Source organism: Aethalodelphis obliquidens, unplaced genomic scaffold (assembly GCF_003676395.1).
Source record: "Aethalodelphis obliquidens isolate GAN/ISIS:26980383/991018 unplaced genomic scaffold, ASM367639v1 scaffold48, whole genome shotgun sequence".
Lineage (NCBI taxonomy): Eukaryota > Metazoa > Chordata > Mammalia > Artiodactyla > Delphinidae > Aethalodelphis > Aethalodelphis obliquidens.
This window is the reverse complement of record NW_020837992.1, coordinates 13,715,674-13,736,548: the sequence shown is the minus strand read 5'-3', so window position 1 is coordinate 13,736,548 and position 20,875 is coordinate 13,715,674. Positions and strand designations below refer to the sequence as shown.

General features: G+C 41.0%; 1 protein-coding gene across 2 annotated transcripts in view; it reads right to left on the bottom strand.

Annotated features, from left to right (window-relative positions):
• Positions 1-20,875, bottom strand: part of NIBAN1 (niban apoptosis regulator 1) — a 161,697-nt gene that overhangs the window by 70,205 nt on the left and 70,617 nt on the right. For both annotated transcript variants that reach the window (XM_027083024.1, XM_027083023.1), the window contains exons 4-5: positions 16,544-16,658; positions 12,171-12,338 (exon numbers count right to left, since the gene is read on the bottom strand). In XM_027083024.1, coding sequence (XP_026938825.1) covers positions 12,171-12,338; positions 16,544-16,658 — 283 coding nt within the window. The remainder of the gene's footprint in view (positions 1-12,170; positions 12,339-16,543; positions 16,659-20,875) is intronic.

The following is a 20,875-nucleotide window of genomic DNA, read 5'->3' as shown; positions in this document are numbered from 1 at the left end:
TCAATTTGTTAATATGGTGTACCACACTGATTGATTTGCATATATTGAAGAATCCTTGAATACCTGGGATAAATCCCTCTTGATCATGGTGTATGATTCTTTTAATGTGTTGTTGGATTCTGTTTGCTAGTACTTTGTGGAGGATTTTTGCATCTATATTCATCAGTGATATTGGTCTGTAATTTTCTTTTTTTGTAGCATCTTTGTCTGGTTTTGGTATCAGGGTGATGGCGGCCTCATAGAATGAGTTTGGGAGTGTTCCTTCCTCTGCAATTCTTTGGAAGAGTTTGAGAAGGATGTGTGTTAGCTCTTCTCTAAATGTTTCATACAATACAGTTGTGAAGCCATATGGTCCTGGACTTTTGTTTGTTGGAACATTTTTAATCACAGTTTCAATTTCATTACTTGTGATTGGTCTGTTCATATTTTCTATTTCTTCCTGGTTCAGCCTTGGAAGGTTATACCTTTCTAAAAATTTGTCCATTTCTTCCAGGTTGTCCATTTTATTGGCTTGTAGTAATCTCTTAGGGTGCTTTGTATTTCTGCAGTGTCTGTTGTAACTTCTCCTTTTTCATTTCTAATTTTATTGATTTGAGTCCTCTCTCTCTTTTTCTTCATGAGTCTGGCTAATGGTTTATCAATTTTGTTTACCTTCTCAAAGAATCAGCTTTTAGTTTTACTGATCTTTGCTATTGTTTTCTCTGTTTCTATTTCATTTATTTCTGCTCTGATCTTTGATTTCTTTCCTTCTGCTAACTTTGGGTTTTGTTTGTTCTTCTTTCTCTAGTTCCTTTAGGTGTAAGGTTAATTTGTTTATTTGAGATTTTTCTTGTTTCTCGAGGTAGGCTTGTATAGCTATAAACTTCTCTCTTAGAACTGCTTTTGCTGCATCCCACAGGTTTTGGATCATCATGTTCTCATTGTCATTTGTCTCTAGGTAGTTTTTGATTTTCTCTTTGATTTCTTCAGTGATCTCTTGGTTATTTAGTAACGTATTGTTTAGCCTCCATTCGTTTGTGCTTTTTACGTTTTTTTCCCTGTAATTGATTTCTTATCTCATAGCGTTGTGGTCAGAAAAGATGCTGGATATGATGTCAATTTTCTTAAATTTACTGAGGCTTTATTTGTGACCCAAGATGTTATCTATCCTGGAGAATGTTCCATGCGCACTTGAGGAGAAAGTGTAATCTGCTGTTTTTGGATGGAATGTCCGATAAATATCAATTAAATCTATCTGGTCTATTGTGTCATTTAAAGCTTCTGTTTCCTTATTTATTTTCATTTTGGATGATCTGTCCTTTGGTGTAAGTGAGGTGTTAAAGTTCCCCACTATTACTGTGTTACTGTCGATTTTCTCCTTTATAGCTGTTAGCAGTTGCCTTATGTATTGAGGTGCTCCTATGTTGGGTGCATATATATTTATAATTGTTATATCTTTTTCCTGGATTGATCCTTTGATCATTAGTGTCCTTCCTTGTCTCTTGTAACATTCTTTATTTTAAAGTCTATTTTATCTGATATGAGTATTGCTACTCCAGCTTTCTTTTGATTTCCAATTGCATGGAATATCTTTTTCCATCCCCTCACTTTCAGTCTGTATGTGTCCCTAGGTCTGAAGTGGGTGTCTTGTAGACAGCATACATATGGGTCTTGTTTTTGTATCCATTCAGCAAGGCTGTGTTTTTTGGTTGGAGCACTTAATCCATTCACTTTTAAGGTAATTATTGATATGTATGTTCCTATGACCATTTTCTTAATTGTTTTGGGTTTGTTTTTGTAGGTCCTTTTCTTCTCTTGTGTTTCCCACTTAGAGAAGTTCTTTTAGCATTTGTTGTAGGGCTGATTTGGTGGTGCAGAATTCTCTTAGCTTTTGCTTGTCTGTAAAGCTTTTGATTTCTCCATGAAATCTGAATGAGATCTTTGCCGGATAGAGTAATCTTGGTTGTAGGTTCTTCCCTTTCATCACTTTAAGTATATCATGCCACTTCCTTCTGGCTTGTAGAGTTTCTGCTGAGAAATCAGCTGTTAACCTTATGGGAGTTCCCTTGTATATTATTTGTTGTTTTTCCCTTGCTGCTTTCAATAATTTTTCTTTGTCTTTAATTTTTGCCAATTTGATTATTATGTGTCTCGGTGTGTTTCTCCGTGGGTTTATCCTGTATGGGACTCTCTGTGCTTCCTGGACTTGGGTGGCTATTTCCTTTCCCATGTTAGGGAAGTTTTCAACTATAACCTCTTCAAATATTTTCTTGGGTCCCTTCTCTCTCTCTTCTCCTTCTGGGACCCCTATAATGTGAATGTTTTTGCGTTTAATATTATCCCAGAGGTCCCTTAGGCTGTCTTCATTTCTTTTCATCCTTTTTTCTTCCTTCTGTTCTGCAGCAGTGAATTCCACCATTCTGTCTTCCAGGTCACTTATCCGTTCTTCTGCCTCAGTTATTCTGCTGTTGATTCCTTCTAGTGTAGTTTCATTTCAGTTATTGTATTGTTCATCTCTTTTTGTTCTTTAATTCTTCTAGGTCTTTGTTAAACATTTCTTGCATCTTCTTGATCTTTGCCTCCATTCTTTTTCTGAGGTCTTGGATCATCTTCACTATCATTATTCTGAATTCTTTTGCTGGAAGATTGCCTATCTCCACTTCATTTTGTTGGTTTTCTGGGGTTTTATCTTGTTCCTTCCTCTGGTACGTAGCCCTCTGCCTTTTCATCTTGTCTATCTTTCTGTGAATGTGGTTTTTGTTCCACAGGCTGCAGGACTGTAGTTCTTCTTGCTTCTGCTGTCTGTCCTCTGGTGGATGAGGCTATCTAAAAGGCTTGTGCAAGTTTCCTGATGGGAGGGACTGGTGGTGGGTAGAGCTGGCTGTTGCTCTGGTGGGCAGAGCTCAGTAAAACTTTAATCCTCTTGACTGCTAATGGGTGGGGCTGGGTTCCCTCCCTGTTGGTTTTTTGGCCTGAGGCAACCCAACACTGGAGACTACCTGGGCTCTTTGGTGGGGCTAATGGTGGACTCTGGGAGGGCTCACACCAAGGAGTACTTCCCAGAACTTCTGCTGCCAGTGTCCTTGTGCCCATGGTGAGCCACAGCCACCCCCACCTCTGCAGGAGACCCTCCAACACTAGCAGGTAGGTCTGGTTCAGTCTCCCCTGAGGTCACTGCTCCTTCCCTTGGGTCCTGATGCACACACTAGTTTGTGTGTGCCCTCCAAGAGTGGAGTCTCTTTTTTCCCCAGTCCTGTTGAAGTCCTGCAATCAAATCCCGTCAGCCTTCAAAGTCTGATTCTCTAGGAATTCCTCCTCCCATTGCCGGACCCCCAGGTTGGGAAGCCTGACGTGGGGCTCATAAACTTCACTCCAGTGGGTGGATTTCTGTGTTATAAGTGTTCCCCAGTCTGTGAGTCACCCACCCAGCAGTTATGGGATTTGATTTTACTGTGATTGTGCCCCTCCTACTGTCTCATTGTGGCTTCTCCTTTGTCTTTGGATGTGGGGTATGTTTTTTGGTGAGTTCCAGTGTCTTACTGTCGATGACTGTCCAGCAGCTAGCTGTTATTCTGGTGTTCTCACAAGAGGGAGTGAGAGCACGTCCTTCTACTCTGCCATCTTGGTTCAGGCCCTATATGATGGTTTGCATTTTATACTACACAAAATTTAACCATTAAACAGCTACATTACCAAATATTTTTTTCCCTGAACATATCTGAACTAAAAAATATAGTCATGTTTAGCCGGTGGACAAAATACCAAGTTATCAGATGTTGCTACTTATGAAAAAAACAGACATATCCCAGGTCTCAGATGACCTCCAATGAATGGTACAGGTTTGCTTCACTTTAGATCATGCAAACGTATCATAAGAGTAACTTGATTTAATAGTAATGTGCTTTAATTGACCAAAAGATGAAAAATTCTTTTAAGAAGTAATGTTGAAAAGACAACATGGTAATGTATAACTGAAACAGAAGTCAAGGACTAGGTGTCAGGACAACTGGTCCTCTACCACTGACTAGCTGGGACCTTGGGCAAGTAAGTTACTGTCTGAGCCTTATCATAAATAAACTCTGAGGAGATAGAGTAGGCAGTCACTAAGAGCTCTTCCAAATTTAGAGTTTTATGAACAGTAAAAAAGGGTCAGAAAGGGGAAAATGGTAACTTCCTAAGAAAAAACGGCATATTCATATACGTCACATATTTATAATGTGTCGAGTATTACCTATGTGAGGCAAAGAGTATACACTAAACTCAAAGAGAGACTAATCTCCAAGCAGAGAGAATCCTTTTAAAAATGTTTGTTTGGGACAGTTTATGAAAACTAGAAATTGGTATCTAGTTATTTATTAAACAGTAATTAGCAAACATTTTTGTTTACAATGCATAGAGGTTTTAATGCATTGAAACAAACGTACACTATGAAATACCTTTTATAAGTAAAAGCATTCAAATAGATATTTACAAAAATTATATTTGTTTATCTATGTCCAGTCAAACATCATTCATTTGCAGTAAAGTGTCCAAAAGAGCCCAAGTACTGTTAGCATTTTGTAATTCATAGATATGTGTGTGTATATAAATATAAGTATGTGCCATAAATTCAGAAATATGTTTTCATATATTACAAAAGGAAATTCATTGAATATTTTCAGTTAAAATTTATTGATGCCCACGTCAGACACTTAGTCCCTCAAGTAATAAACTTGTTTCATGAATGGTAATGGGTGTTCAAATAAACACACCAAAAAGGATTTGCTCTAGCTAATTTGAATCATACGACTCTTTTCGGTTTTTTTTTTTTTTTTACTTCATTTATTTATTTATTTATTGGCTGTGTTGGGTCTTTTTTGCTGAGTGTGGGCTTTCTCTAGTTGTGGCGAGTGGGGGCTACTCTTCGTTGTGGTGCGTGGGCTTCTCATTGTGGTGGTTTCTCTTGTTGTGGAGCACGGGCTCTAGGCACGCAGGCTTCAGTAGTTGTGGCACACGGGCTCAGTAGTTGTGGCACACAGGCTTCAGCAGTGGTGGCACATGGGCTTAGCTACTCTGTGGCATGTGGAATCTTCCCGGACCAGGGCTCGAACCCGTGTCCCCTGCATTGGCAGGTAGATTCTTAACCACTGTGCCACCAGGGAAGTCTGACACTTTTCTGTTTTAAAATTCAATTTAGGGGCTTCCCTGCTGGCGCAGTGGTTAAGAATCTGCCTGCCAGTTCAGGGGACACGGGTTCAAGCGCTGATCTGGGAAGATCCCACATGCCGCAGAGCAACTACGCCCGTGTGTCACAACTACTGAGCCTGAGCTCTAGAGCCCATGTGCCACAACTACTGAAGCCCGCACGCCTAGAGTCCGTGCTCCGCAACAAGAGAAGCCACCAAAATGAGAAGCCTGCGCACTGCAACGAAGAGTAGCCCCGCTCACCACAACCAGAGAAAAGCCCGTGTGCAGCAAAGAAGACCCAACACAGCCAAAGATAAAATAAATTTATTTACTTAAAAATAAATAAATAAAATTCTATTAAATTCAGCATCATTAATTGAACACCTAAAACATGTAAGTGTCAAAATCCAATCTAATAAAGGTATTTGATTTGACATGGGATTTCTGGGATAAGAGCTCAAGGCATACAACCCTGACAGCAACCAATTCCAAAGTTTAACCGTCTATTATAGCTCCACATTCAGCCTAACTCACTCCATCACATGCACCCTTGAATAACATAAATGTCATAGGCGATTGAACTAGTCCAAGTTAAAGCAGAAGTTTGCAAAGTGTCTTTACATGATTGTGTTCTCTTCATGAAGAAAGATGTGTTTTTTTTTAATAGTATCTTTTCCAGTGCACCTGCCCTTATGCTTCCCAGATGTTCTACTGTGCCCTATTTCTTAGTGTTCATGATGATGGGAACCACTGGCGTTTGTTCAGTGGCAGTCCTGACTGTCCTTCAAGCTAGCACAGTACTGCTGAACAAAACGTGCCATCATTCCACCTTCCTTCCAGAATCACCATCTTCTGATGATGGCTGCCTGACATGTGATTCCCTTATTCCTCAAATACTTTATGCTTTGTATTGACAATTCTTTCACTTACTCATGCCAGTGTGTTTATGAATTAGGCCAAACCACATTTGTAACTGTCATCTCTAAAATCACACTTCAATTCTGAAATCAGCTTTACTTTGGTACTAAGTTATTAATTCATTAGTGTCTTTGAACCATTTTATGAAACACAAGATATATGTCTGAGCACTGCAAAGGGACACAAAAGATGATACAAGATTCTCCTTCAGGGATTTGCAATAGAGTTGGAGAAATAGGACAACTAGACATGAAAATGAATAATGTAAGGCAGATTGTGGTGAGCATCCAATCAGTGGAACAGATAATAGGCACTAATGAAGTTAGCCCTGTGGCCTTCATGGCAGGGGTCAGACTGAAGCTTGTTCTTAAGGAAATAAGAGAGAATTCGAATAGGTGAGGAGTGGGTGTTTCAGGTGTATGAGAAGGCCAAAAATGTCTAGGTAAAACTTTCATTAAAAGCAGGTGGGTGGAGCTTCCCTGGTGGCGCAGTGGTTGAGAGTCCGCCTGCCGATGCAGGGGACGCGGGTTCGTGCCCCGATCCGGGAAGATCCCACATGCCGCGGAGCGGCTGGGGCCGTGAGCCATGGCCGCTGAGCCTGTGCGTCCGGAGCCTGTGCTCCACAACGGGAGAGGCCACAACAGTGAGAGGCCCACGTACCACAAAAAAAAAAAAAAAAAAAAAAAGCAGGTGGGTGGGGTCGGGTAGCAAGGTTGGGGGGAGAGGAGGCTTGTACTTGAGAATAGTAGGAAATCAGGCACACAATAGCCAGTCTCTTTGGAATTTTCATCTTTTTGAAAATGGCAGTGCCACTGAATGATTTTAATCAAAAATTGTGTTTAAATATGATTTATCTGACTGTCACACATGGAAGAAGGTGGCAGTAACTGGGAAAAGTAAGATCAACTAAAAGCCTCTGGGAATGTTTTTTATGAGTCCCAAAACAGATTGGTAGCAATGAACTTGAAATAAAATACAGAAGAGACACTGGCATTTGAGTATTATCTCTTGAAGAGGGTGAGTCAGAGACCCTGATTTACTGAATTTCACAGACTTTGTATTCCTAAGGAACATGTTGTTTAGATACTCAACAGTAAAATCATAGGCCCACGTCGTGAGTGAAGTTAGTATTTAACACAAAGTCACCAACCTATTTTATATTAATGCTTACAGATTTTGGATACAAACATCTTTAATCTACTTCAACACACATGCCCCATGCTTCTCCCACGTGGGCATATTTGCAACTATACATGAGGATGGAGGGTGGACATGTTTACAGAGCCTGTACCAGATGCCAGGCCCTCAGCCAACTCCATGAGCACAGACAGGTTGCTGACTTCCCATCTGTCTCTACTCTAGATTGTGCTCCAGCTCTCCACCCTCGTCCAGGCATCTGTCTATGAGACGCGCTCGCCTGGATGTCCCTAGACTTCTCCAGCTCAACATCTGTAACACTGAACACGTCGTTTCCTTTCCCTGGAGGCTGCTCCTCTCCACACAAGGTTCCCATCTCAAAGAATGGCAGAAACCTGGGGCTCTTCCTTGGGTTCTCCCACTGCCTCACTCCGCACATGATCTATCCTTAAGTTCTATTGATTCTACTTCCTGGATATCTCTCTTATTCAGCCACCTCTTGCCATTTCCATTGTCACCTCTTTGGTGCAAGCTACCGCCATCTGTAGCCTGCCAAAGCTTCCTAAGTGGCCTCCTGGCATCCCAGCAGCTACCCTCCCATCCACTGCCCACACAGCAGCCAGTACGTGTGACCTTTCTAAAATGAAAATACGTTGGAGTTGCTTATCTGCTTAAAGCCCTTTAATGGTTTCTTATTGATGCTAGAGTAAAGGGCAAACTCCCTAATATGCTCCACAAAGCCCTTTACAGTCTGGCTCCTGCCCATCTCTCCATGCTTGCTTGGCACCTCTCTCCTCTCTAAGCCCCAGCCACATGAAATTCGTTCAGTTCCTCTAACAGTCCATGCTCTGACTCTCTTCCTGGCCCCAACATATCCTATTTTTCCTGCCAGGAACACTTTTTCCCCTTCCTGAAAATTCTTATGCCAAGAAATGGTTATCCTGAGCTGGAAGGACAGATTCACATTGATAATGATCATTATTCCACATTGCATGTATACAGTCTTCTATATGTGTTAATAGTTTTAGCTATATCCCTGTAACTACAAGAACCATATTTTGCAAACTACAGTTCTGAATAGGACTGGATTTTGGACAATAGGACTGTCTTAGAATATTTTGGCTTTATTAAGTCCCATTTTTTGTAGAAGTGGACATTCCAGAACCCTGGACTTCTCCCATCAGGGACAAGGGGCTGCAGTAAGATTCCAAAAGGACAGAAGACAGCAGCTGCTCTAGGTACATGTCACTTGATGGGGTTGAGGGCAGGCTGCCCCAAGTTGTGCTACTCTAGCATGAGGATTATTTTGAGCTGAAAACAATCAAAGCCCAAAAGACTCAGGAAGAGCCTCTGAACTTCCCCTTTACTGCCTAAAAGAATTTAAGGTAGGAGGACTGTCCCAGGAAGAAGCTATCACCATAGATAACTGTAATAAAGTATTGAAGTTAGGAGTGGTAGACAGGGAGGAGCCTAAGCAAAGCTGTTTGATCAGAGTCCTCTCTGTGTCCCACTGTCTTTGATGGCCCAGCAAACATTAACTCTTCCTATCTTCCTGTGAATTATCTTACTTTCCCTCAAGGAAAAAAAAGCCTCAGACCCCCAGCTCTTTCTCCTTAGTCCAGAATATATATAAACCTCATCTTGCCTTGCTGTCTTTGAAATTCTTCATACTTAAGTGAATTCCCCATCTGCATGTAATAAATTTGATTTTTCTCCGTTAACCTGCCTTGTGTCACTTTAATTGCCAGCCCAAAGGACCAAGGTGGGGAAGGGGAAATTTCCCCTCTCCCTCACACAGTGGGCTTGATATTTAGTCCAGCATGTTGCTGAAGATTAATCTTGTGGAGTTTTCTTATGCCTGCTCAGTGAAGGGGTGCCAAAAACCACACACACACACACACGCACGCACGCACCCCTCTATGGCCCTTATGAGTGTAAATCATCTTTGAGGCACCCAGAGGAAGATCTGTCACTTGAAGGAAGGAGGAGCAGAGAGCCCTCTACTTGCCCTTACCTACCTCAGGATATAGCCTTATTGTCCAAGAGCAGGGTGTAATTAAGCCCTTTGTCAGGGTTAAATAGGAAAAAAAACCATTTCATAAGGAGGAACAGGAGAAGTGGTTCCAGATTCAGAATGAATGGACATGGGTACCTAGACCGATTTGAACCCAGAACTCCCGGGGCAAGTGGCCTGGGCTGTGTGGTGGGATTTGAGCACTTGGGAACCCCAAGTAACAGAAATCGTTGGCAGAACTTACCATGAAGGCAACGAGATGATCTTCCCTGAAAGATCCCTTAAGGGCATTATGCTAAGTGAACTAAGTCAGACAGAGAAAAACAAATACTGTATGATCTCACTTATATGTGGAATCGTAAAACAACGGACTCACAGAAACAGAGAACAGATTGGTCGTTGCCAGAGGAGGTGGGGGGAGGTTGGGTTAAAGGGGTCAAACTTCCAGTTATAGGATAAATTAAGACACAGGTTGTAATGTACAGCATGGTGACTATCGTTAACAATACTGTACTGTATATGAAAAGTTGCTAAGAGAGTAGAGCTTAAAAGATCTCATCGCAAGAAAAACTTTTGTTAACTACGTGAGGTGATAGGTGTTAACTAAACTTATTGTGCTGATCACTTTGCAATGATCATACATTAAATCATTATGTTGTACACCTTAAACTAATACAATGTTATATGTCAATGATACGTTAATAAAAGTGGGAAAAAAAGATCCTGAGGACTTGTGAATGGACAGATCAATAGTGGCCCAGCATCAGCTGCTAGAATATCTTGGACCTAGTTGTCAACGGCGGTGCATGCTGGCCTGAGAGCCAATGGGGCAATGACAAAGGCATACAGCTCTGGCCCTGGTCGCCTGGGGATGGAACTCAGCAGCCTCTCCAAAGCCCCCTCAGGGTTTCTGGCCCTTATCACAGCACTCATTTTATACCTATTTCTAAACTCTTTTGGTTATTATGGAAACAACAATGGTTAACTGGGAGTTTGTGAAATCTCTTACTGGTTTAGTCAAGATCCCACAATGAGTAACAGGCAGAGATTGAAACCAAAAAGAAAAAAAAAAAAAGTGTGACACAGTAAAGATGGGTGGTACATTGTGTCGTCAAAAAAAAAGAAATAGAGGCGAGAAGGGAGAGATTCATGAGCTCATTGGCCCATGACAGTCAAAGACAGTTCCCTACAATGTTTTGATGGTCTCTGGTTCTGACTGGAGCCACTGGAAGCTATGCCAAATCACGTTAAGTCTGCATAAAGTGAGGTTTCTGGACAAAGGAATGTGACACAGAACAAGGGCAATGTGACTAGACCCCATTATCTCAGTGCCTTTGATAACATACTGGAAAGCAGAGTGGGGTTGTGAATCGACTGAAATCTTCCATAAATGGACTCTAAATACAGGCTACATAACTTCCAAAAACTCCCCAGAGAAACTCCTATTATGGACACGGAAGGGGGAATGAAGCCAGTCCCATCTGGCTGGGTGGAGAACATTCTCTGCTTAGTGAAACTTCATGGTTCTTGTGTTTAGTGCCAAATGCATGTTCATACTAGACCAAGGCCCTGCACACAGAGGTGTAAGTGTACTAGTTAGACGGTGCAGGCAGTGCTGGGGAATTCTTTGTCTCTAAAACATCAAAACCACAAGGTAAGATATTAATAAGGTTATCATTTTTGTAAAGTCCCTAATGAGTTATGAGCCAATATTATGATGAACGTTGGTCAGGGTTTTGCTAGAGCAAAATAGAGTGACATTATCTTTTTCCATTAGCCTTCTATCATTACACAAGCTAAAATCAAGAACAGACTGAGATGCATCACTAGTGACTTTTGCTCCGTGGCACTGACCCTCTCAGGGAAACCTCAGAACTTTAAAGTAAACGTACAATGAAATTATTAGGAAATACAGTAAAGGCACAGATGGATGAGGTGACTCAACTCAAATGTCACCTGCCCAGAAAGGCCTCCCCTGACAAGCCTTCTCCCTTCTTCCCTCCATAGTAACCTCTTGTTACTCTGTAACACATAACTTTGATAACTATCAAGTTATCTTGTGAATTTGTATGTGTGTTTGCCCCTCTTTCCTGTTTGAATGTAGACCCCAAAGAGGGGAACTTTGCATGGTTCATTACTCTGTTCCTAATACCTTTATAGGTTGGCACAGAGTAAATCCTCCATAACATTTGACTGGTTACCTTTCCAACTGCCAAGTAACAAAGAGCTCAATTATCTGTACCTGAAGGATTTGCAGAGTCCAGAAAAACCAGCATTCACATCAATTTATCAAAAACATCACATACTGGAAAGAGAAATCTTTTTTATTATGGACCCAGTAGTAATGAAATCGGTACGTAGAGGCAACAGGGTCTGAAGCAATGCAACTCCAAGTGTGGTCCACAGACTAACATCATCAGCATCCCTTGGCAGTTTGTTAGAAAACCAAAATCAGGGCCCCAGTATCAGTATATCTGAAGGTGGACCCCCCAAAAAAATCTGTTTAGCAAGTTTTCCAGGCGATTCTTATGTATCCTAAAGTTTTGAGTAACTTCTTCAGAAATAAAGGTGAAAATAAACAAGAAATGTCAAAAGGACTAGGATTTTGCCAGGGACAATTGGTACATTCTTGCTGTCACTGAGATTTTTAAAAATCAGGAAGAAGGAAGGGGAGGAATTATGCTCAAAATTATATGCATGAATACGGTGCTCTGTCTACATGTGCCATCAGATACCTACTCCACGTCCTGTTGCGCTGAGGCTTCCCTGCCCTGACTAAACAACCAGCAAGCTGGCCTCGCTCTTTGCGTACAAAACCCTCACTTCGTTCGATTTCCCTCTCCTTCCAGAGGCAGCACCATCCGCGGCTCTTTCTTGGAATCATTCTAACAGATGACTGACCAGACCAACTGGGAAAAGGCAGCCTAACTGGGGACCAGAGGGCAGCCGTGCATACCGTGATTCAGATGTCTGATGCAGTCACTCAGGAGAGCACTGAACTTCCTCTGGTCAGCGGCATTCTGGAAGCAGAAGTAGCCATGTCTGAGGAATGGCTGCCACAGGTACACCGGGAATTCCTTGGGCAGGACCACAAAGGGCTGCGTGTTCTCCTTCTCACTGGACGCTGAAGAAACATGGAAAACACAAAGATGTTTTAAAACATGTATCTCTCATTTAAAATATTTATTTCAGGCTGTGAAGGTTTATTTCTGGCTGGGGGGCAGCCAATGCGATGGAAAGGTGGTGTGAGATGTCTTCACAGGGTGGGGGAAAAGAAGAGTTCAGCTTCACCTGTCTCGCTCTAGCAGGTGGCCTCACCTCCTATCCACAGGGACAACCAAGGCCATCAGACATAATCTATCTCAACTTCCTCACCAGGCATGACCCACAAAAAGAGCTCACTCCTCCCTACCGGTCCTCGGCAGTTGATGTGTCTACCTGTCAGGCACTCACCCTACTCTCCCCCAGGCTCCCATCCCACCAGGTCTGCTCTCTGCCCTGCACTCTCTCCCGCCTCCTTGTCACTGCTACACTAGCATTTGCTGCTTTGATGCCATCAACCCCTATTCTCACCCTAGTCTTGTTCCTGCTCCACCAGTCCCAAAACCAAATTGCCTGTTACTAATGTCATCCTGACTGCCAGCCTATGGCTTCTTCATTACCCACCCTTTCAACCCGATTGGAAACATCTGTTGCTGTCAATTACCCCTTCTTTTGAAAACATTCTCTTGACTTCCAGGGGCACCTCTCTCCTCAGTGTCCTTCATGCTTTTTAAAAGTTGTTTCCCCTTTTCAGCTTTATTGGTTCCTCTGCCCCTTCTCTCCATCTCCCTCTTTAAGTGTTGGTATTTACCCTGTTCTGTGCTGGTTTCTGCTCCATTCTCATCTCTACTCTCCTGAGGTGTCATCATTCTTCCCATGACTTTGCATATTGCTTCTGCAATTCATATTTCCTTTTCCTCCTTCCTTTCCACCATGCTTTTGCATAGAAAACTCTCATTCGTCCTTCAAAAGTCAGTTCAAAAGCCACCTCCTCTGGGGTGCCTTTGTTGGCACCAGAGACAGAGTTGGGTGCGCCCTACCTTGTTCTCCCAAAATAATGTAATGATCTGTTTTCGTGTCTGGTACCCACACTCAGAGTGAGAGACATAAAGTGAGATAAGCCTCCCCAGCCAAATAATTTTCCCTGGGAAGCAGAACCACTGCCCCGGAGCTCCTAGAGGATGGAGGCTTCATCTTACTTATCTTTGTATGCTCAGCCCATAGCAGAGCCATGGGACCTAGTAGATGTTCTACTACGGTTTGTTGAATGAATAAATGTGCTGTGTTGTCCTAGGAAATTTTAAAAGCCTTAAACAATGGGACTTTCACCTCTTCCCTCAAAATCAATTCCAAGAAACTGACGTTAACCCCTTATCATTCAGATCCCCTGTCTAAACTTTATTCCCCTCCGTGCATTCCAATTCTATGATACTGCACTAGGATAAATGAGCCCCAGCTTATTTCCAGGGTCACGGAAAACAAGCAGAAGAAAAAATTAGTTCTGTGCTCTCAGCCTACATAATGGGCACAATCTCAAGGAAAGCAAGGGAAGAGGGACCCAGTAAGAGGCAACTGAAAGCACTGGGCATAGCAAGAAATGGATCATAACCCTAAGGAAGGCTCCGGAACTGAGTCTTGCTACTGGCAAATGAATAAATCAAGATTGGCTTAGATAAAGAATAGATTTCCTGGGGCATACATTGGAATTCTGTTTCTGAAGGTAACAGAGTCAAATGCACTGGGAGCACAAACTTCGGCCCACCAGTCCCTAGCAAAATGCCTGGCACATGATAACATAAGAACGAATCAACACATGAAAGACAACAAATGAATAAATGATTGAATGCTGTAGTGGAGACCTCTTAGTTGTAACACATCTCTATTCTCTCCTCTTTCTCAGTAATAAAACCCCTGATTTTTAGTTTAGCAAGTGCCTGCATACAATAAAGACTACATTTCCAGCCTCCATTGCAGTTTTGTGTGTCACAGCCACTAAGTTTTGGCCAATGAAATGTAAGCGGCAGTGAGACTTCCTAGAAGCATCCTTAAGGAGAGGGAATGTGCCGGCCTCCTCACCTTTTCTCCTTCCTCCTGTCTGGAATGAGAAAGCCATGGCTGGAGTTCCAGCAGCCACCTTGGACTATGTAAATCTGGGCCACAACCCAGAGATAAAGGGGCAGAAAGCTAATAAGAGTCCCTGACCTTTATGGAACTGCCACACCAGCCTGTACTGGCAATATCCAAATATTTTTAGCAAGAAAATAAAAACATATGTATTTAATTTGAGATTTTTGTTGTGTGTAACAAAAGTAGATTCTAGCTAATAAAATGCCAAACAAGTGAATCATTTTAGCAAAACATGGGACCATTTTTGAACATCATCTTAGCACACTACTGTGTAAAGAAGACCTATATTGATAAACCTCCAGTGTTTTACCTCTAGTGAGGTTAATTTCTCCCATCTTTATTGTGCCTTTATTTTTTCCAATAAAATTAGAATCATACTGCTGTTAACAGTGTGATTCCTGTTAACATAGTTTTGTGAAAATACTCTCCTTGCCCTTTCCAAGATGTCACAATTTTGTACAAACAATTAAAAGCAACATTCACCACTTACATTTAAAAAAGCCTTAGGAAGCCCCATAAAATTCATTCCTATTAGCCTCTTGTTATCATTCATTTAACATTTTACAACAATTTTCCAGATACCGTTAGTCTGCATTTTTTCTGAGTTGAGTATAAGGATAACACAAATGATCTACTGTAGAATATTCTATTTTTAAAACTGAGAAGGGCAAAACATACAATTTAAAAAGTCTTTGAAATGTCCAGTCTGAAGCCCTGGGCCAAATGGCACTAGTCACACAGGCCTTGTGTTTTTTATTCCTTTTCATTCCTTCTGATATATTTCATCAATAAATCAATAAACGTATTGTCAGTTCTGACTGATTTCATTGGAAAGTTCTTTTGAAGTGGTTCTAAAGAGTCAATGTATTGGCATCCCCATTTCTAAGTGGCAGCTCCAAAGCCAAGATAACATGTAAGTAGATGTTAAAATATAATAATATGTATAGTGTACATAAAGTGTTGTTTTAGCTTGAATTACTTAGTAAGAGTTTGTTAATCTAGGTTTATGGTTCATGTACTAATCCTATAACAGTGTCATTAAAAACAATAAGGATTCTGCACTGAAATAACAATTGATAAAATAATTTTATATTTTCCCCATAAAGTCCAGTGAAATGATTATACCTATTAATAAGAACCAGGGCTCTCTCCAAGAAACTAAGTAATTACTGTGCAGTGTGATTTACACAAAGCCAGATGGTGTTATTACATTATCCACAGTTCATGAATCTCTATGAAACGCTCTATTTCGTCTGAATATTATCCATCACACTCTCTACATGGAAAAAGTGAAATGAATGAGAATCAAAGTATGTTAGAGCTGGTAATATCCTTCTAGATGTTCAATTTCAAGGCCCTAGAACCGGGAGAAACAGAAATCAGAGAGGTTCAGCAACAGCTAGGGAAAATGCTTGATAAGCGTCACAGATAGAACTAGATAAAAATCCAGCCTTCAAATTCTCAGTTCAATGCTCTTTCCACGGCAGCATTCAGCTATTATTAAAGATATGCTAATTAATGCAATGGTTTTTTACACAGTAGCTATGAGTTACTGTAATGCTTGTTAAAACCATTTTGTTGATTTAGGATATTTTATTGCATAGCATCCTAAAATTAGAAAAATAATATTCTCTGACAGGTCTTACTGAAAGACGGGATTATACATTTCACAGACTGGGCCCTACATATTTATTTCTGCTGTCTTGTTTAAAGCTTGCAAGATATTCCAAAGCTTCAAGATGCCTGACCAATGGTATATTTTCCATGTGCTAGGAGCACAGTGACTGACTTGTGTATTACCAAATATGATTTAAAGTAACAGAATTGTTACAATGTTTACCTGAATTAGAGAAATTATATCTTCCATTTGCCTATGGAGAATGTGTGTCTAGCCCAGGGTTTCTCAACCTTGGCAACTACTGATATTTAATGCCAGATAATTCTTCATTGTCAGGGGTTGTTTAGCGAGCATCACTGGCCTCTACCCACTAAATGCCTGTAGCATGATCCTCCCAAGTTGTGACAACCAAAAATGTCTCCAGACACAGCCAACTGTCCCTGAAGAGTGAAATCATCACCCCTCCCCTTGAGAAGCACTGATCTAGCTAAACAAAACATGTTTAGGAATTTTGTCTTGGGAAGGAATGTTCAGCAACTCACCAATGGGGTCTGGGAAATGCCGATCAGATAATAAACCGTATTCATCTTCTGAGGTTAACACCTTGCCACCAGCTGGAAGAATTCGGCTTTTAGGGGGAGCTCCTCTCTGATAGGCCTGGGAAAGGAAAGGCATAAGTGAGTGGATTTTTTCCTCATTTGGATTTTTGGAAAATATCAGGAATATTAGAAATAGACAAATATACTCAGAGATAGAAATTCCCACACTATGTCAACGAGTAAGAGCCATTTATTCAAAAAAGGCTTCCAGTTTTGCACTGGAAGCCTCTGTCAGAGACAGCATCAGGACTTGCTCCAGGACCAAAAGGAAGAAAGGCTATTACACTTTCCACTGGCTATGTTATAGCTGCAGTGATTGTGTCAGGGAAGGTCACATGACCTCAGCATGTCCAATCAGAGTGAGAGTTAGGGTTTGTCCCAGGGCCAGCAAGAAAAGCTCTTATAGATTCCACAGGCTATATCCTGGCTGCAGTGATTGGGTCAGGGTCAGTCACATGACCTGATTCAATCCAATCAGAGTGAGCTTCAGGCCTTGCAAGAGGGGCTGACAGGAAAGCCTCAGCTCTGCGAGGAGGTGAGGACAGGACACCACCACCATCTTGTTACTGTGGAGGACTGTGAAGGAGCCTGACAGTGGAGATTGTGGCCTGTTAGGGAAGTCAGGCTGAATGAAGGCAAAGATCTGAGATGGAAGAAAGAACAAACTGAGTTCTGATATCACTGGAGCTGTGGATCCAAATGTGCCTGAAACTGGACCCGTGCTGTGGAGATTTCAAGTCAGGAGCCACCAATCCGAGCCCCTTTTTCTTTTTTTTATCTTAAGAAAAATTTTTTTTTATTGAAGTATAGTTGATTTACAATGTTGCGCTAGTTTCAGATGTACAGCAAAGTGGTTCAGTTACATATATATATATATATATATTCTTTTTCAGATTCTTTTCCATCATAGGTTATTACAAGATACTGAATACAGTTCCCTGTGCTATACAGTAGGTCCTCGTTGATTATCTATTTTATGTATAGTAGTGTGTATCCATTAATCTCAAACTCCTAATTTATCCGTCCCTTCCCCTTTCCCCCTTTGGTAACCATAAGTTTGTTTTCTATGTCTGTGAGTCTATTTCTGTTTTGTAAATATGTTCATTTGTACCTTTTTTTTAGATTCCTCATAAGTGATACTGTATATTTATCTTACTTTAACTTACTTCACTGAGTATGATAATCTCTAGGTCCATCCATGTTGCTGCAAATGGCATTACCTCATTCTTTTTTATGGCTGAGTAATATTCCATTGTATATATACACCACGTCTTCTTTATCCATTCATGTCATGGACATTTAGGTTGCTTTCGTGTCCTGGCTATTTAAACAGTGCTGCTATGAACACTGGGGTGCATGTATCTTTTCAAATTAGAGATTCTCTGGATATGTGCCCAGGAGTGGGATTGCTGGATCATATGGTAACTTTATTTTTAGTTTTGTAAGGAACCTCCATACTGTTCTCCATAGCGGCTGCACCAATTTACATTCCCACCAACAGCGCAAGAGGGTTCCCTTTTCTCCACACCCTCTACAGCATTTATAATTTATAGACTTTTTGATGATGGCCATTCTGACTGGTGTGAGGTGATACCTCATTGTAGATTTAATTTGCATTTCTCTGATAATCAGCAATGCTGAGCATCTTTTCATGTGCCTTTTGGCCACCTGCATGTCTTCTTTGGAGAAATGTCTATTTAGATATTTTGCCCATATTTTGATTGGGTTTTTTTTTCCTTTTTTTGATATTGAGCTATATGAGCTGTTTGTATATTTTGGAAATTAATCCCTTGTCAGTTGCATCATTTGCAAATATTTTCTCCCACTCTACAGGTTGGTTTTTCGTTTTGCTTATGGTTTCCTTTGCTGTGCAAAAGCTTATAAATTTGATTCAGTCCCACTTGTTTATTTTTGCTTTTGTTTCTATTGCCTTGAGAGACTGACCTAAGAAAACATTGGTATGATCTATGTCAGAGAATGTTTTGCCTATTTTCTCTTCTAGGAGTTTTACGGTGTTAAGTCTTATAATTAAGTCTTTAAGCCATTTTGAGTTTATTTTTATATATGGTGTGAGGGTGTGTTCTAACTTCATTGATTTAAATGCGGCTATCCAATTTCCCCATCACCACTTGCTGAAGAGAATAACTTTTCTCCATTGTATATTCTTGCCTCCTTTGTCGAAGATTAATTGACTGTAGGTGTGTGGGTTTATTTCTGGGCTCTCTATTCTATTCCATTGATCCATATGTCTGTTTTTGTGCCAATATCACGCTGTTTTGATTAATGTAGCTTTTTTTTTTCTGGCTGTGATCATGTGACCAGCTCTAGATTAGACCAATCACTTCAGTCAGGGTAGAGCTTTACTTGACCCCATGTGGGTCACAGCCCCTCCTGGCCCCAAGGGTGAAGAAAATGTTTTGCGTCCTTGCTACTTGTGGGTAGTACTTTAATACTTTTGTGTGACGGTCACAAGATGGTAAGTCACAGTCCCTAATCTTAGGGAGATTCACTGTAGATATGTTTCTCAAAGGGGGTGAAACATAATCTCAGTAACTTCAGAAATTCTGCACCACACTTATCGTTTCAGATGCTAGCGCCTGAATCGTTCTAATAACCAAAAGGCTGATGACGCATACAGACATTTACCACACAAAATGCTTGGAGACTAATGACAAATGAGACTGTGGGACATGTAACTTCAATTATGGTTGCCAAGGATTTTTACCAGAAACACAAAAATGTAACCATGATAAAATATACCACCACTTTGCCCTCAGGCGTGAGACTGTTTTGCAGGAAAATGATCTGGGATGGAAGTGTGATACCATGACATGACATCAGAACAAATTCCGGCCAGCACACAAAAAGCTCTGCTGTTTGAGAAATGTAAAAGGCATACAGAGCATCGCTAAAGCAGTGAAGCAGTTGGTTAAACAGATATACTCACATGGACAGGCAGATAAGATAAAATGTAAGTATGTGCATCTGATGGGAGGGCATAAGTCAAGGGAAAATTTTGAGACTAACAAGCTAAAAGCAAGTTGAGAACTGAAACCACGAAACTGTGGGACCCAAAATCTGTAGTGTACTCGCGAATAACTAAAATAATGTTGATCAGGGCCATAAAATCAGAGTAAACGCACATTCTGCAAGTAGCAAGACTCGTTCTGCATCAATAAGATAGTGACTGAAGAAACCCAAACAAAACAAACTCTTGTATACCTAAGAAGATCGTTTTCATTCTTGTACGAACTACTAATCAAGTGCCCAAGCACATCAGGACCCAGAGCAGAAGAGAGAAGAATCCAAAATGGTGTGATTTTGAGAAAGTCTAGGAACAGGTTGATTCAGACTGGCCTCAAATGTGAATTGTGTTATCTGTGAAAACAGGCCTAATCTAGGCTTTAATAAACATTATATATTATATTATTTAATCCTCAAAACAGCATTGTGGGGCTTCCCTGGTGGCGCAGTGGTTGAGAGTCTGCCTGCCGATGCAGGGGACATGGGTTCGTGCCCCGGTCCGGGAGGATCCCACGTGCCACGGAGCGGCTGGGCCCGTGAGCCAGGGCCGCTGAGCCTGCGCATCCGAAGCCTGTGCTCCGCAACGGGAGAGGCCACAACAGTGAGACGCCCGCGTACCACAAAAAAAAAAAAAAAAAAAAAAAAAAAAAAAACCCAGCATTGTGAATCAGACATTATCTCCATTTTATAAATGAGAAAAATGAAGCTCAGAGAGGTTAAGTAACTTGCCAATGACCCAGTGGTGAGTAGGTGACAAATCCAGGATTCATACCTGGGTTTGTCCAGCCCCAGCGCAAGTGTATAGGAAGTAGGAAGTGAGAATGAGAATGCTTATTTTTTTCCTCCTCAATTACCAGCCAAAACTGGATTCTCAATAAAAGAATAGGCAGTTTATAGATAGAAACTTAATGTATAACTCTTAGGTATAATTTTTTTTAAAAACCTTCTGTAATTAAAAAGCAGGATATCATTAAAACTTTAAGGAATTATGGCACACTGCATGGGCATTTTTCTTCCAAGTTTAAAAAAAAATTGGTTATTACCAAATTCAGTGACTATATCTTAACAATCGGAACAAGTTCACCTGAAAATGATGAGCAAAGTAAAGAAAGCAATATAGTCCATAAATTGCAAGTTGAGGGAGCAAGCGTAAAAAAATGAAAAGGGGAAAAAAACCACCAAAATTTGATTTAAAATGAAACTTCCGTTAGTGCCGAATGTGGTGAAAACCTTAATAAATACAAGAGTGAG